This window comes from Perca fluviatilis, chromosome 11, assembly GCF_010015445.1.
Source record: "Perca fluviatilis chromosome 11, GENO_Pfluv_1.0, whole genome shotgun sequence".
NCBI lineage: Eukaryota > Metazoa > Chordata > Actinopteri > Perciformes > Percidae > Perca > Perca fluviatilis.
In genome coordinates, this window is record NC_053122.1 from 12,114,871 (window position 1) to 12,128,417 (window position 13,547).

Genomic DNA, 13,547 nt, shown 5'->3' on the forward strand with positions numbered 1-13,547 from the left:
GCCTGAACAGTGGGTACTTTTAAACTTTAAGTAAATTGCTGATAATACTTAGGTACGTTTACTTAAAGGTGCAGTAGGTAAGCCTTATAAAACTAACTTTCTGTCATATTTGCTGAAACTACCCCTATGTTCCAGTAGATACATGAAGCAGGTAATTTCAAAAAAAAGATTCCGGCTCCTCTGGCTCCACCTACATCCTGTAGTGCGATTTGCAAAAATCCACAGCTCCCTGATCAGATGCACCAATCAGGGCCGGGGGTGGGGGGGGTCTAACTGCGTTTCAATCTCTGCTCATGCACACTCATTCATTCTCCCTTGTGGGGAAAACGTTTTGGGCTTTGGCGGAAAGGGGGGAGGGACTGAGAAGTTGTCGATGTTCACATTTTTTGGCTAAGTCCTGGATCTTCGCAATCCTACCTACGGCACCTTTAAATGTTACATATTATGCTCATATTCAGCATAATATACTATACTATATATAATGATATACCTGTATATAACATATTTAAATTCTTTCATTTTCAAAAAACACATTTTTCCGTCTGAAAATACCTGTATTCACCCTGGGTCTGAAACGCTTCTTTGAATCAAATGCTCCAATAATGTTATCCATTCAATATGTAGAGGTAGGTAGATAAACTACCTCTCTGTCTGCTTTTAAATCAGCATAGGAAGGGATGTAGATCTGGCCTTTACAGGAGAAACCTGGGATGCCAGCTTGATTAAGTCCATTTTTCATCTCTTTATGCAAGGCAGTTCCACATCCAGTTCAAACTGGCCCACACAGCTAAAATGTACCCTCAGGTTAGTACATTCTTTGAGAAATATAAGTGGATCTGCACAGTCACAAGCAACTGAGTTGGAATGAGTTTACATCAGTTATTCCAGAGCAAGTATTTGAAGCAAACTCTCCCATTGCTCTGGGGTGCAATGTTCTTGCTTTCCCCTCTTACATGATTGCCAGTAGACCTGCTGCTAGTCTCGCACTGCCAGACCTTCCTCCACAGCGTTGTGGAGGAGGGTCTGGCTAGTTCACACAACATTCCGGGATGGGAGAAAAACATGCTCTGGGTTATTGGCATTTCTTTAAACTAATTACAATAATCTTGGGCAGCGCTAAGCGCCGGACGCAGGTTCCGGAACTCTGCAAAATAGCCTCAGGAAGGAACTTGTTTTGGTGGGACACGTGCACGTAGGGAAGCAAGTTCTGGAATTAAAATGGCTGTTGAGTGTGCGATGAGAATTAAAAAAAATAAATAAATAAAAAATGATAATTTGTCTGTTCTAGCATGGAGGATGTTTCCCCGAATCGACCAGATGCCAACACAGAGAAAGTGGAAGGTGAGGGACATCCAGCAGAACATCTGGCAGCACCGGAACAATCCCGGAAATGAAACGTCATCGATATAGACTAACCTGCTCACACTCACTCTTATTCTCATAAGAGTTCATCAACTTAAAAAAAAAGATGCAACATGTGGGGTTCAAAAAACATTCTACAAGGAACAAGCCCTTTCCTAGCAATGTTCGCTAAATTATATTTTGTTTAAACAGATATGTTTCTCTGTAGCCAACTCCAAATGTAGCATGCAGCTTCTCCAAACTCTGATGTAAAAAGTCATATATTTTAAGCTGTAATATGATTATATTGATATCTCCGTAATAACGCGGGGTTAGGGGGGTACATTGTCTATTTCCTGTAATGTACTTCTAATTTATTAATAGAAATAACAATTTTGCCTTTTCAAATATAAGAAGTAGGGCCGTATGGCCCTGTTAACTTTTTTCATGACTTAATACATTTGTACATTACCTCTCCATGCTCATTTAGAGAATACCATGCTTTCAAAAGATGTCGATATTTAGATTATTTAAAACAAGTCTTTTGTGAAAAACAAAATGTGTTTCGTTCAAGAACGGCTTCATTATTCTCCAGGTCACCATTTCAATTTTTATTTTTTCTTCTCGGTGCAAAGGGGAATGCTTTACAAATTTTTAATATAAAAAATGAAATGCAAGAAATCAATCATAATCTGTAAAAAAAAATGATGCAACTAATTCAGTGTTGATGGTGGGATGTGACTCAGTGGCACAAAAGTAGATGTAGCATCATGTCTGGAAGGGGATCTTCTCTTGTCCTTATCTAGGAAAAAAAGAAGAAAGGTGGTTGGGTTAGTGACATTGAGGTTATGGGAGTAGTTGTTTTTGTAAAAAAAAAAAGAAAAAAAGAAGCAAGAGCTGTATGCCCTTACCAAGTCTAAAAATTCAATAACATGGTTTTTCCTCGCAAAACAAAACCAATACTATGTAATGTGCTATCATGTGGATCTCCCCATAGAGCACCAAAAGGACAACGATATATTGTATTTCTTGTTTTCCAATAATAAAGCATACATCTGTGTAAAAGCTCACATAAACATCAGTGGAGTTAATAAAATCTAGCATTTATTACCTATTGACAGACTCTACACTATGGACACTAATGCGTATCTCACGCACATCAACTTCCAGAGAGATTTTTTCAAAAAGATACCAGTGGCATAAAATACATAAAAACCACATTCTTTTAACTATGTGGCGTTTATGACCTTGGCCAGTCCGGTTTTAAACCATTTCAATAAACAGAATATTGCAAACAAACTCAAGGTCTAGCACCGAAAACTGCTTAAATACATTTATTTTTCCAAGTTAGCAGTGTGCAGGGGGTTATTTTCAACTGTTGACCTACTCGTCCTACTCACTCGTCTCATAAAATAGATGTGCAAATTATTCTTCCCTTCCCCTAAGTGGCTATACCACTTGTCAGGCCGCTATAAGAACCTGTTCTTAATGACTTGCCTGTAAAAATAAAAGGTGAATAAACTAAAGAGGACATACCTTTGTCCAGACTGTTCTCCAGCATGTTCAGGCCTAATTAATTGACTAGTGGCTCCAAAAAGTGCTAGTTGCTACTTGACATGGGAGAAATCACTCAAACAGGGAGGTAGTCTTAATCAACAGCTGCAGAAAGGTCTTACTTTGGGCAGCTTTAAGCATTCAGCTGGAAGGAAAACTAACTACAGAATATAATAGGATGACTGATGTGGCATGTGTTGTGTCAAATATCAATAAATAAATAAAAACCAAACGTGAATATCTCCATTTTGGTTTGAACTAGACTGAGACAAAGCAAAAATTGCATTTTGGAATCCAACTATAAAAACTCCTAATAGGGCCAGGCAATAAATCAAATTTGAATCGGGATTACGATTCTCTTATCTTGTTTTATCTTCTGAATGAAAAGCAAAGTTCAAAAAGGGAAAAGTTTTAAAGGGAAGTTTCAGAGTTCAAGGTGTTTTCACTGTTGTTTTTTAAATTCAATAATTGTAACAGCTTTCCAAAAAGTCAATGAGTAATCGTGTTAAACAACAGTGATTTCAACATTGACCAAAATAATCGTCATTTTGACTTTTCTTTCATAATCGAGCAGCCCTAACTCCTAAAATAAGAAATTCATGTGTGAAATATGCACCTTCTAAGAGGGGGACACTGTGAGTCAGATTCACGTCTGTTTCAACCAATGAAGTTCATCACAACCAGATGGAGGACGGTGTGAGCGAATAAGAAGTCAGCGAAGGCTCTCTCTGGGGAGATGGACAGGAAGTCTCCTTTGTTCTGTGGGTTGATCTGGATACGAAGACACACTAAGAAAAAAAATCAAAAGACATAGGAGGATTCAGTTGTTGTTTTTACACACTTTAGAGCCATAAGTAACATTATGAAGTAATATTTTCATTATTGGTAAAAATAATGTAGACAAAGTTAGATTTTTTAACTGAAAATAAAGCTCTGCCATTGTTCCTATTAGAGAAGCACCGATTACAACTTTCTAGGCCGATTTCGATTTCTGATTTTCTTTGAGATAGGCCAGCCAATACCGATTTTAGCCAATTCCGATTTCATTTTTTGTAACCACTTTACAGCACACACAAATATTTATTTTCTATCTTTTCTTTAATAGAACATAGAACTTTTTTGAACAGATAATGGATCAATATAAAATACAACTATATAAATTACTCCTGGTGTGGGAAATTCACACACGTCTAAAGTGCAATGTTAGAACCATTTCCTTCTTTTCACATCCAATATCCAACTAAAAAAATGTGATTTTGGTTTTTGATGTCGTCCCTCCACGCTTTACTTTTTCCTTGCAGGTGTTGCATATTGCAAACTTGTTATCTTCTGCACACACGCTGAAGAATTTACAAACAGCTGACATGTTGCAGGTTAATTCACGAGGTTCCTTACATGTGTGAGAATAGCACGGACACGCGCTTCTCACCGAGAGCGGGTACGCGTGACACACGGCGGAAAAGTTGAGAAAAAGAGACTGTGCTGTCGCGTCCATTTGTGCGTACACCCTTGAGAACTGTAACTCGTATAACTTATGTCGTCAGTTAATTGTAGCGTTGACCGGCATGAAATCGGCATATGTCAGACTACCCTGCCGGTCGCCGGTCATGGCCGAGCACGTGAAAACCGGCCAATTCCAGTCACCGGCCGGTCTATCGGTGCATCTCTAGTTCCTATGGTTACATTTTCACAGATAGGTGGATCTGAAGTCAAGATTCATCATGGTGCATCTGTAAGTCTGAATATGAAAACCCTGAAACAACGGAATTCGAAGGGCACTCGAAGAGCGCAGACCTCCGCCAAGACATGCCCTATCTCACAATGTTAATGTAGTGTCAATTTTCCCAGATGGTGCTAATTTTTCCCTATCATTTTTGACAACACCTGAATGCAGCACAATTGCCCGATCACGCAATACTAACGTAAGTGAATATTTTATTTTATTTAAATGGGTTCTTTCTTGGCCCATACTACACCCTTCCACTAAGTGTCATGAAGTCGGGCCAGTAGTTTTTTGTTTGTTTGTCTGCTGACAGACAAACAAACAAACAGAGCCATGGCGGAGAAATTGAGACTTGTAATGTTGTCGGTAATGGAGTCCGATTCATTCTCCCTAGAGCTATGTAGGCGGTCAATATGAAAACCTCTTCCTCATTGGAGCCACAATTTGATTGGTTAAAGGAATACGCCACCATTTGTTGAAATAGGGCTTATCACGGTCTACCCTGGCTGTAGATAGGTGGGCAAACACATTTTTTGTCTCAGTGCAAGTAATTAGGTTGTTTTTTTGTCTTTTGTTGGCTCACTTTTACTTACAACATGCTAACCGCAACATAGGATTCCATTCACTACGCTAAGCTAACTAGCAGCGGCGCTGCCGGTGTTGCACCGGACTAAAACAACGCATGCACAAAAAATGCGTTGGCCCACCTATCTACAGCTAGGAGAGACCGTGATGAGCCCGATTTCAACAAATGGTGGCGTATCCCTTTAACAATATTGTGCACATCGTGATGTTTTTTTCAAACTGATAACCAAATTTTAAATACTCAAATAATTCTGAAAAATTAAAAATTCATATTATGGTGCAGTAGGGTTTAGACAATCAATCGATTTGTCAACAGACAGAAAAGGGTATCACCAACTATTTTGAAATCTATGAATTAATGATAATAGTTTAAGTCATTTATCACTAACATATGCTAAACTTGGCTGGTTCTCTGTTTTCCATCACTGTGAGGTAAACTGAATATCTTTGGGTTGTGATGGGCTATTTTTTATTATTTCTGGAGATTTTAGAGACAAATGATCAATTTAAATAGATGAATCATGCAGGTCATGATCATCACATCAACCCAATTGCTCAATATCACCCATTTTATTGTTTACTCATGTAGTTATGTCAATATGAGCTCTGAGTAACAAGGTTTTTCTCTGTCCTCCACTATGGGAATACAATTGATTCTGAAAGTACTAAGGCACACCCAGTAGCTAGGGCTGCACAATATGAGGAAAATATGTGATATTCGATAACGTTGAATATCGTGATAACGATATTACTTGAGATAAATAAAACGGATATTAAAGTGTTCTCAGTTCTTCTGCTGCTTGTTGAATTTAAAACAAATGAAAGGAAATCATTTCCAACATTTTATTGAACAACTGAACATTGAATTGAATATAAAACAAAGAATGACGGTTACATTTTAAAGGGCAGTTTTCTACTGCTATTTTCTTTCAGTGTCTTTGGCGATATGTCGCAACCTTTTGCGATGTGTATATTGCGCCAGTTGATATCGCGATGATGATTAAAAAAAATGTATTTTAAGTTTAAGTATATAAAGTTTATTCAGCACACCTAGCTAAGACGGATGCATTCTAATGCAACAAAACTGGCCTTCATGAAGGTTATAATGTGCTTCTTAAAACTGCTGTGGAGAGGTGTTCAATCAGCTGTGTGGTAATTTTGGAGGCTGTATGGTTTGTGATGCTTTTGTGTTATTGCATTATATACATTTTATGACACCAAGGGGTTTCTTATTTAGTCTGATGAGACTGGGTGGATAAAACACCTCTAATTATAACACAATTCAGTAAAACCACAAACTAATGCCGCGTTCTATTTACCCCTTTTAACTACGATAACTTGAATCAACACCTTTCTACAAACGTTTTACCTTCATTAATGGTTTATTGCAAGGCTTTTGTAACGTTAGTAGACTGGATCACTTTTAGCTAGGTGTGCCTAATGTGGCATCTGAGTGTACTTTTTCCATTCTAATTGAGTAGGTGAACATTTCCATACTTATTGTACGTGCTGTATAATTTACAACTCCAGCCATTGGATGTTAGCATGGTTAGCTAACTTGTGTCTGCACACAGGTTCACTAATGGGCCAGAAGTCCAGTGACTGACTGATACCCTCGAAACTGACGCATTGTATAATTCATTGGCAAGGCATAACAACATTTAACTGAATTAATATTTACCTCCGAGAATGAAAGCGCCCACACATGAGATGAAGCCCGACAGAAAGCTATTGAAGGGGAAGGTGCCAACGAGCAGACAGTAGAGGAACTGCAGCGCTCCTGTCAACAAGATGTACAGCAAATATGCATCCACCACTTTCAGCTTGTTGGGCGTCGTGGTGGTGTACTCCTCTAGAAACCGAGAAATAACCGATATGACTGAATTCGACATGATTTTGCCGTCTTATTTGTACAAATGAGGTCAATGAGCGTTTTGCACAGGTCCACTTCCTTAAGCGAATGAGTGACGTGTCCTCGTCCACCGGAAGCGGCCTTGGTGTTACAAAGAATATATTCCGATTCCGTCGCTCGGAAAGAAGAGCAAAAGGGCCCGTTGTTGAAGGAAAGAATCCTTAGCGCCGCCCAGAGTGATAGAGGGCTCTGGCGCCGCCCACCGTACAACAGAGAGGTGTAAAATTTGGAAAGATGATTTACTCTGCCAGTATTTCGAGGTGCGGCTGCGTTAACTACATTCTCGATTCTCACCCATTTTCTTGGCTCCGAATGGCCCCAGTGCCTCATCTTTGAATCACAGTCACCCACAAGTTAAGCTTTTGCAGTTTTTAATTTCACCAATCATACAATTCACACAAAGAACACACACAACAGCAATAACATTACACTAAAATAATACGTGTACTTGCCCGTCCAATAGGCTAATAGTTCTCCCATTGCCAAATTGACGCAGTGCGAATATTCGTTTGCATTTATTTTTTACTGTGAACGGCCCGTCAGACTTTGTATTAGATGGAACATGATTGACTAATGACCATAGACTATATGACTGTAAAAAAAAAAAGAAAAACAAATGCGAGTTATGCTTATTGCCGACCGTTGACGCATCTTCATAATAGACCATCTTTGTATTCGGTCAGCTGATCTATAAACGACTTACAAAACATCAGAAACTAGCCTACAGACACAGAGGCGTACATTTCAAAGCAGATACAGAGAACCGTGTTGTCAACCTCTTAACTTGATGTAACTGAATGTAGATAACCAATGGAGCCTGCTACAACACTCACAGCTCCGATACAGACCGATTGCGAAACAGAGTAAGTAACTCAGATAGATAAACAGTCTGGTACAACCTCCTTCAGCACACCGCTGGGCTGATTACATCAAATGCTAGCTAAAATAAAAACAAACAAAAAAACTGAATGTGTTTACTGTGTCCTGTACCCCTTTAAGGCATTTATTGGGATAATCTGTGTAGTACAATACTTAACTAGAGTGCTATGTCATTGTACCAATATCAGTTTGGATATAAAATATACATGTTCTTATATGTGTTATATCCATGTGACATTACACTTAATTACAACATTTTATAAATGTAACCACCGAACTGTTTTAATAAAACGCAACTGCTTTTACCGGTAAGCTTATCTGACATGAATAGGGGGTTAAAATATTGTAAAATCAGTGATCACAAAGTTGTCTATCACTGGCTCACTTTAACTTCCAGAATCAGCACTGTAGAGAAGAGCAGCTTTGAGTGACACTCCAAGGTGAGCCAGTTGACTGGATGACTCGGCATATTTTAAATGCATGTTGACTCCAAGCATGGCACAGTAAACTTCCTGAAATTTAAATTACTCTTAGAAGGTCAGAGGTAATCATAATAAATATTGACCAATACATCGCTGCTGCTGTGGCTTTGGTTGACAGCATGGTGGCTGTAAAATGTGACACTCCTGGGTGGGTTTGGTCTATTCAGACAAAGATAACGCTGACTTAAACCTGTTAGTATGGTACATTCAGCGTGTGTCGAATAATTCCTGTACTACCTATTATCTCTTCGTTCTTTGTTTTTGTTTCTCTCTTGTTAGGCCAAAGTCTTACTGCACTTTTTAAAAAAAGACTAAAAATCTCCGGCTGGTGGCCTTTCTCCCCCCCCCCCCCCCCCTTTTTTTTTAAAAAAAAAAAACATTTTTTTTTTTTTTTTTTTTTTTTTATATATTTTTTTTTACAAAAAAAAAAAAATACTTGTAATGATATATAAATGGCTACTAACTCTTCTGCAAGTGTAAAATGACACTGTTATGTCACTAGCTATAAAGTCTCGCACTGCTAGACCTTCCTCCACAGTGCTGCGGAGGAGGGCCTGGCTAGTCCACACAGCATTTCAGGATGGGAGAAAAACGTGCTTTGGTTTATTGGCATTTCTTTAACCCAATCACCTGCCGCCTCTGCAAAATAGCCTCGGGGAAGGAACGTGTTTTGGTGGAATGTGCTAATTCAAAAGTTGTTTTAGTCGTGCAAAAAGAAAACTCAGAATGGACAGATAGTCTAGCTAGCTGTCTGGATTTACCCTGCAGAGATTTTAGGAGCAGTTAACCATAGTCCTCAGAAATCGCCCAGAGTTTAAAATGCCAACACAAAGAAAGCGGAAGGTAACGGACATCCGGCAGAAAAGAGTTGCATCCGGTGGAATTTCTGGCGGCACCGGGAGCAATCCCGGAAGTGGAACATCGTGGCTACAGACTACTAGCTATACAACTAACACATAACCTCACTGAGGGTTAACTGATAATTTCTCCTCTATGTCTGGTCACAACAGGTATTCAGAATGACCTATGGGCTCGGTTTGTGACCCTGCCAAACCAGGATCGAATATGGACTCTGACGCTCACCAACAAGGCGGTGCGCAAACCTGCGGAACAGGGTACGACCCTCCTCTCAGTCTGTTTGTTTATTTGGAGATAACAGCTGTAATTCCAGAGTGCTGTATGCATTATAAGACTCATGTCTGTCATCCTCTTTTACCTCTAGCCCACAAGACTCCCCTGGTGATGGTCCACGGCTTTGGAGGAGGGGTGGGCCTGTGGATCAGGAACATGGACACGCTGAGTCGGTCACGGCCTGTTTACGCCTTTGACCTCCTGGGCTTTGGTAGGAGCTCCAGGCCTCCCTTCCCCTCAGATGCTGCCAAGGCAGAGGAACAGTTTGTTGACTCTATTGAGCAGTGGAGACAGTCTGTAGGCCTGGAGAACATGATTCTGCTGGGACACAGTCTGGGGGGGTACCTGGCTACCTCCTATGCTATCCAGTACCCTTCTAGGTAATAATACTAATGGGACATCATGTAAAGCTTCAGATTAGGGGCAGCTGCAGAACAGAATACTTGCAGCTGGCAGTGATTTGTTTGAGAATAAAGGACTTCAGTAAGTCATGTATTATGGAAAGACATTAGTGAAGGTAGAGATTGTATTTGAATAGTGAACGATGAATATGTCATGTTGAGAATGAACCTGATTCATATCTAAAATTTAGAAAACTGAATTTCACTCAGAAAGATCAGTAATAATCAAATTCAGTGTCACACTATTGTTTCAGTTGCTACAGTATTTATACCTGACAAAATATAGTTTAATACATGTGTTTAAGGAATCCATTGTATTAGGGCTGCACAATTAATCGCAATTTTATCGAAATCGCATTATGGACTAGTGCAATATACAAATCACTGGGGGGGGGGGCAATGTTTGTTAAAGGCAAAATATGTGTTAAACCATTCTAAAATAGTGAAAGTATTATGGTGCTGCAGAGATGTCCCGGCCTACAAATCGTATCCTACAGACTAAAGAAAAAACGTCTTTGTTTGGTACAGATCCTGGCAAAAATCACACTATAATAATTTTTTTTATATACGTGTATATATATTTTTCAATGAAAATGAGAATAATGATACAAACATGATCATTCCCTCCAATATCATGAATCATATCGCAATCGCAATATCAGTCAAAATAATCGCAATTAGATATTTTCCTAATATCGTGCAGCTCTACATTGTATGTTCATTTCAGTTGTTTTGAATGAATGTAGCAAATTCAAATTCTTGCTAGTCAGATATGATCTTTATTGGCACTAATCATTTTCCACAGCCTCCAGGAAAATCCACAGTCATTTATGCTGTGGTTGTTTTCCAATTGTAGAATATTTATGGTTTAGTTCTTTTGAAGTTTGTTACTTAATACAGGTGCAAAAAACGTCATGCTCTTAAGGGAATAGTTTGCCATTTTGGGATATAATTCACTTTTTTGCAAAGAGTTAGAAATCACTCTTATGTTTGCATGGTAACTATGGAACTACCACCTGCGGCCAGTGAGCTTAGCTTAGCACAAAGACTGGTCACTTTTACACTTCGGCTTTTGTACAGATTTAACAAACAAGATGTAAAGTGTTGATTAGCAAGAGGGGCTAGTAGGCAGATTTCATTAGCTTTGGACTGAGCCAGGCTAGCTTTTCCCTCTGTTTCCATTCTTTACGCTAAGCTAATTGGCTGCTAGCTGTAGCTTTATTTTTCTATACAGATATAGGAGAGTGGTATCAATCTTCTCATTTAATTCTCAGCAAGAAAGCTAATTTATTATTAGTATTATCAGGTTTGCACTTTTTTCAAAATCCTATCTCCGTGTTGTCTAGACTCTAGTTAACAGACCAAACAATCAAAAAATGTTCCCTACAGCCGATGTGTGTAAAAATTAGACAAGTCCTGACGTTGGCACCTCCTAGTGGTAGTCTCCAAAAAGACAGCAATGCACACCACTGTGTGCTGTGCATAGGATGATGTCACATAAATGCCAGTTGATACAAAGTTATTATAATATATGATGTATTCTGCTCTCCACGTGCAGAGTGTCACATCTTATCCTGGTGGACCCCTGGGGTTTCCCCGAGCGACCCGAGACACAAACCCAAGAGGGTCAGACAGGACAGGGGACAGAAGTGGGGAAGAGGCCACCCCTTCCACGCTGGGTAAAAGCTATTGCAGCAGTGGTTTCCCTTTTCAACCCACTGGCTGTCATCCGAGCAGCAGGCCCATGGGGTAAGATATGTTGTTGTTTATTTAATATTGTGCTGTGCTACATTATAACTCTTTCCACTCATACAGTATGTCAACGATTCAGGTCCGGGCTTGGTGAACAGGTTCCGTCCTGATTTCAAAAGGAAATTCGAAGATCTGTTTGAGGATGACACTATGACACAGTACATCTACCACTGTAACGCACAAACCCCGAGGTAAGACCAAGGTAACACTCGCATCACTTCATCACATTTTTAATAACGGGTCATAATGCCTTTTAAAAAGCTGACCAGTCTCCTAACGCCTTTTTTATTTTCTTTCCTCCTCCTCCTCCCAGTGGTGAGGTGGGTTTCCGGGCCATGTCAGAGTCTCTGGGCTGGGCCAAGAGGCCCATGCTTCAGCGGGTTCACCAGCTGCCCCCCTCTATGCCCCTCACCATGCTGTATGGAGCACAATCCTGGGTGGGCAGCTCGTCTGGGGACAAAGTGGCTCAGATTAGGGACCAGGCCCACACCAAAGTACTGGTGAGTACAGATGCAGAGCAGAGTCATGAGGAAAATATTATCCAATTAGGGGTCTAAACGGTGCAGTTCAGCTTTAAATTAGTATAATTTGAATTCCATTTAAATTAGTGTGTTCTTCTTCACTTTGTACTGTATGATTGCTGACTGTTTGTGTTATCTTTATTTCCTGTTTTTTTTTCACTGTGCAGCTGATAGATGATGCTTCTCACCATGTGTATGCTGATCAACCAGAGGAGTTCAACAGAGTGGTAGAAAATGTATGTAACTCTGTTAACTGATGTGTGTGTGTGTGTGTGTGTGTGTGTGTGTGTGTGTGTGTGTGTGTGTGTGTGTGTGTGTGTGTGTGTGTAAAAGGGATGGAAAGATTCTGTGAGCTGTAACCTTTGCCTGTGGAGCATGCTGGATGGTTTTGTGTTGGGGCATATGAAGACATCATGTTGTAGCTCAACATGAGTTTGAATGTTATTTTGTTCTAAATCCTGTTGTCATAGTAACAGGTTATTGATATTATTGTAGTAAGCTTGTAAGCTGATATGATTGTTATTTTTTCAATTTAGGGTTGTTAGTAAATGATTTATTTATAACATGATTAAATTTATCATACAGAGAAATCATTGATCTTCTTAATTCAGTGCTAAATTATGTTGCCAATTGTTATATTTTTAACAGTAAGTGAGACACGCACACCACTCTGGATGCACTGGTTTTATGTGTTACCAAGCAGTCACATGGCTACTGATTCACACTGTTTATGTGCCTGACATGGACCATTAAGTACTGTATGAGATATTTCTTCATTGGTCCCTGCGTTTCTTTAAAATATCTTTCCCTGTATCAAACAGCTATTTGTATTTTATACCTTGAAAACAATAAAAGCTTATTTGACAAACTGCTTATGTAGAGATCAACATGTGATGCACTTTGTGGCCCAACCAGTAGAGGTCAGTAACAAGTGGCAATTCTTATTAGTTTAACAGGGGCTTCACGCTTCTGCCTGTCAGCAGTGGAAATGGATAGTGTTAAGGCCTTCATTCAAAATATTGTATATGTAAAAGCACACAAATATTACAAGTAAAATATACAATGAAAAGTGTTAGTTATGAAGGCCGAATTGCCCCTACCATTGTTATGTTTATGCTATAACTGAATTATTACTACTGATTATGTTTAAACAGCTTTTTTATTGTTGCAACTGGTCGAGGTGGAGCTATTTTAACTATTTTACATAATGTTAGTTTAGTTAGTACGTAAACTATAGCCACCGATAAACGTAGTGGAGTAAGAGAT

The 13,547-nt window shown here is 39.3% G+C and overlaps 2 protein-coding genes across 2 annotated transcripts; one reads left to right on the forward strand and one right to left on the reverse strand.

Annotated features, from left to right (window-relative positions):
- Positions 1-1,931: 1,931 nt before the first annotated feature.
- Positions 1,932-7,208, reverse strand: dad1 (defender against cell death 1). The gene is made up of 3 exons (XM_039816570.1): positions 6,885-7,208; positions 3,512-3,683; positions 1,932-2,143 (listed from the first exon to the last, which is right to left on the reverse strand). Exons 1-2 carry the CDS (start codon positions 7,093-7,095, stop codon positions 3,553-3,555), a joined length of 342 nt encoding a protein of 113 aa, XP_039672504.1. The 5' UTR covers positions 7,096-7,208; the 3' UTR covers positions 1,932-2,143; positions 3,512-3,552.
- Positions 7,209-7,803: 595 nt separating this feature from the next.
- Positions 7,804-13,152, forward strand: abhd4 (abhydrolase domain containing 4, N-acyl phospholipase B). The gene is made up of 7 exons (XM_039816172.1): positions 7,804-7,978; positions 9,470-9,591; positions 9,699-9,987; positions 11,567-11,757; positions 11,840-11,951; positions 12,074-12,260; positions 12,449-13,152. Exons 1-7 carry the CDS (start codon positions 7,926-7,928, stop codon positions 12,536-12,538), a joined length of 1,044 nt encoding a protein of 347 aa, XP_039672106.1. The 5' UTR covers positions 7,804-7,925; the 3' UTR covers positions 12,539-13,152.
- Positions 13,153-13,547: the final 395 nt, after the last annotated feature.

Excerpts from the sequence above, each read along its gene's own strand:
- abhd4 (XM_039816172.1), top strand. The coding sequence starts at position 7,926 with ATGGAGCCTGCTACAACACTCACAGCTCCGATACAGACCGATTGCGAA. Across the intron at positions 9,592-9,698 it reads GCGCAAACCTGCGGAACAGG|CCCACAAGACTCCCCTGGTG; the intron begins GTACGACCCTCC and ends TTTTACCTCTAG. Across the intron at positions 12,261-12,448 it reads AGGCCCACACCAAAGTACTG|CTGATAGATGATGCTTCTCA; the intron begins GTGAGTACAGAT and ends TTCACTGTGCAG.
- dad1 (XM_039816570.1), bottom strand. The coding sequence starts at position 7,095 with ATGTCGAATTCAGTCATATCGGTTATTTCTCGGTTTCTAGAGGAGTAC. Across the intron at positions 3,684-6,884 it reads GGGCGCTTTCATTCTCGGAG|TGTGTCTTCGTATCCAGATC; the intron begins GTAAATATTAAT and ends TTTTTTTCTTAG.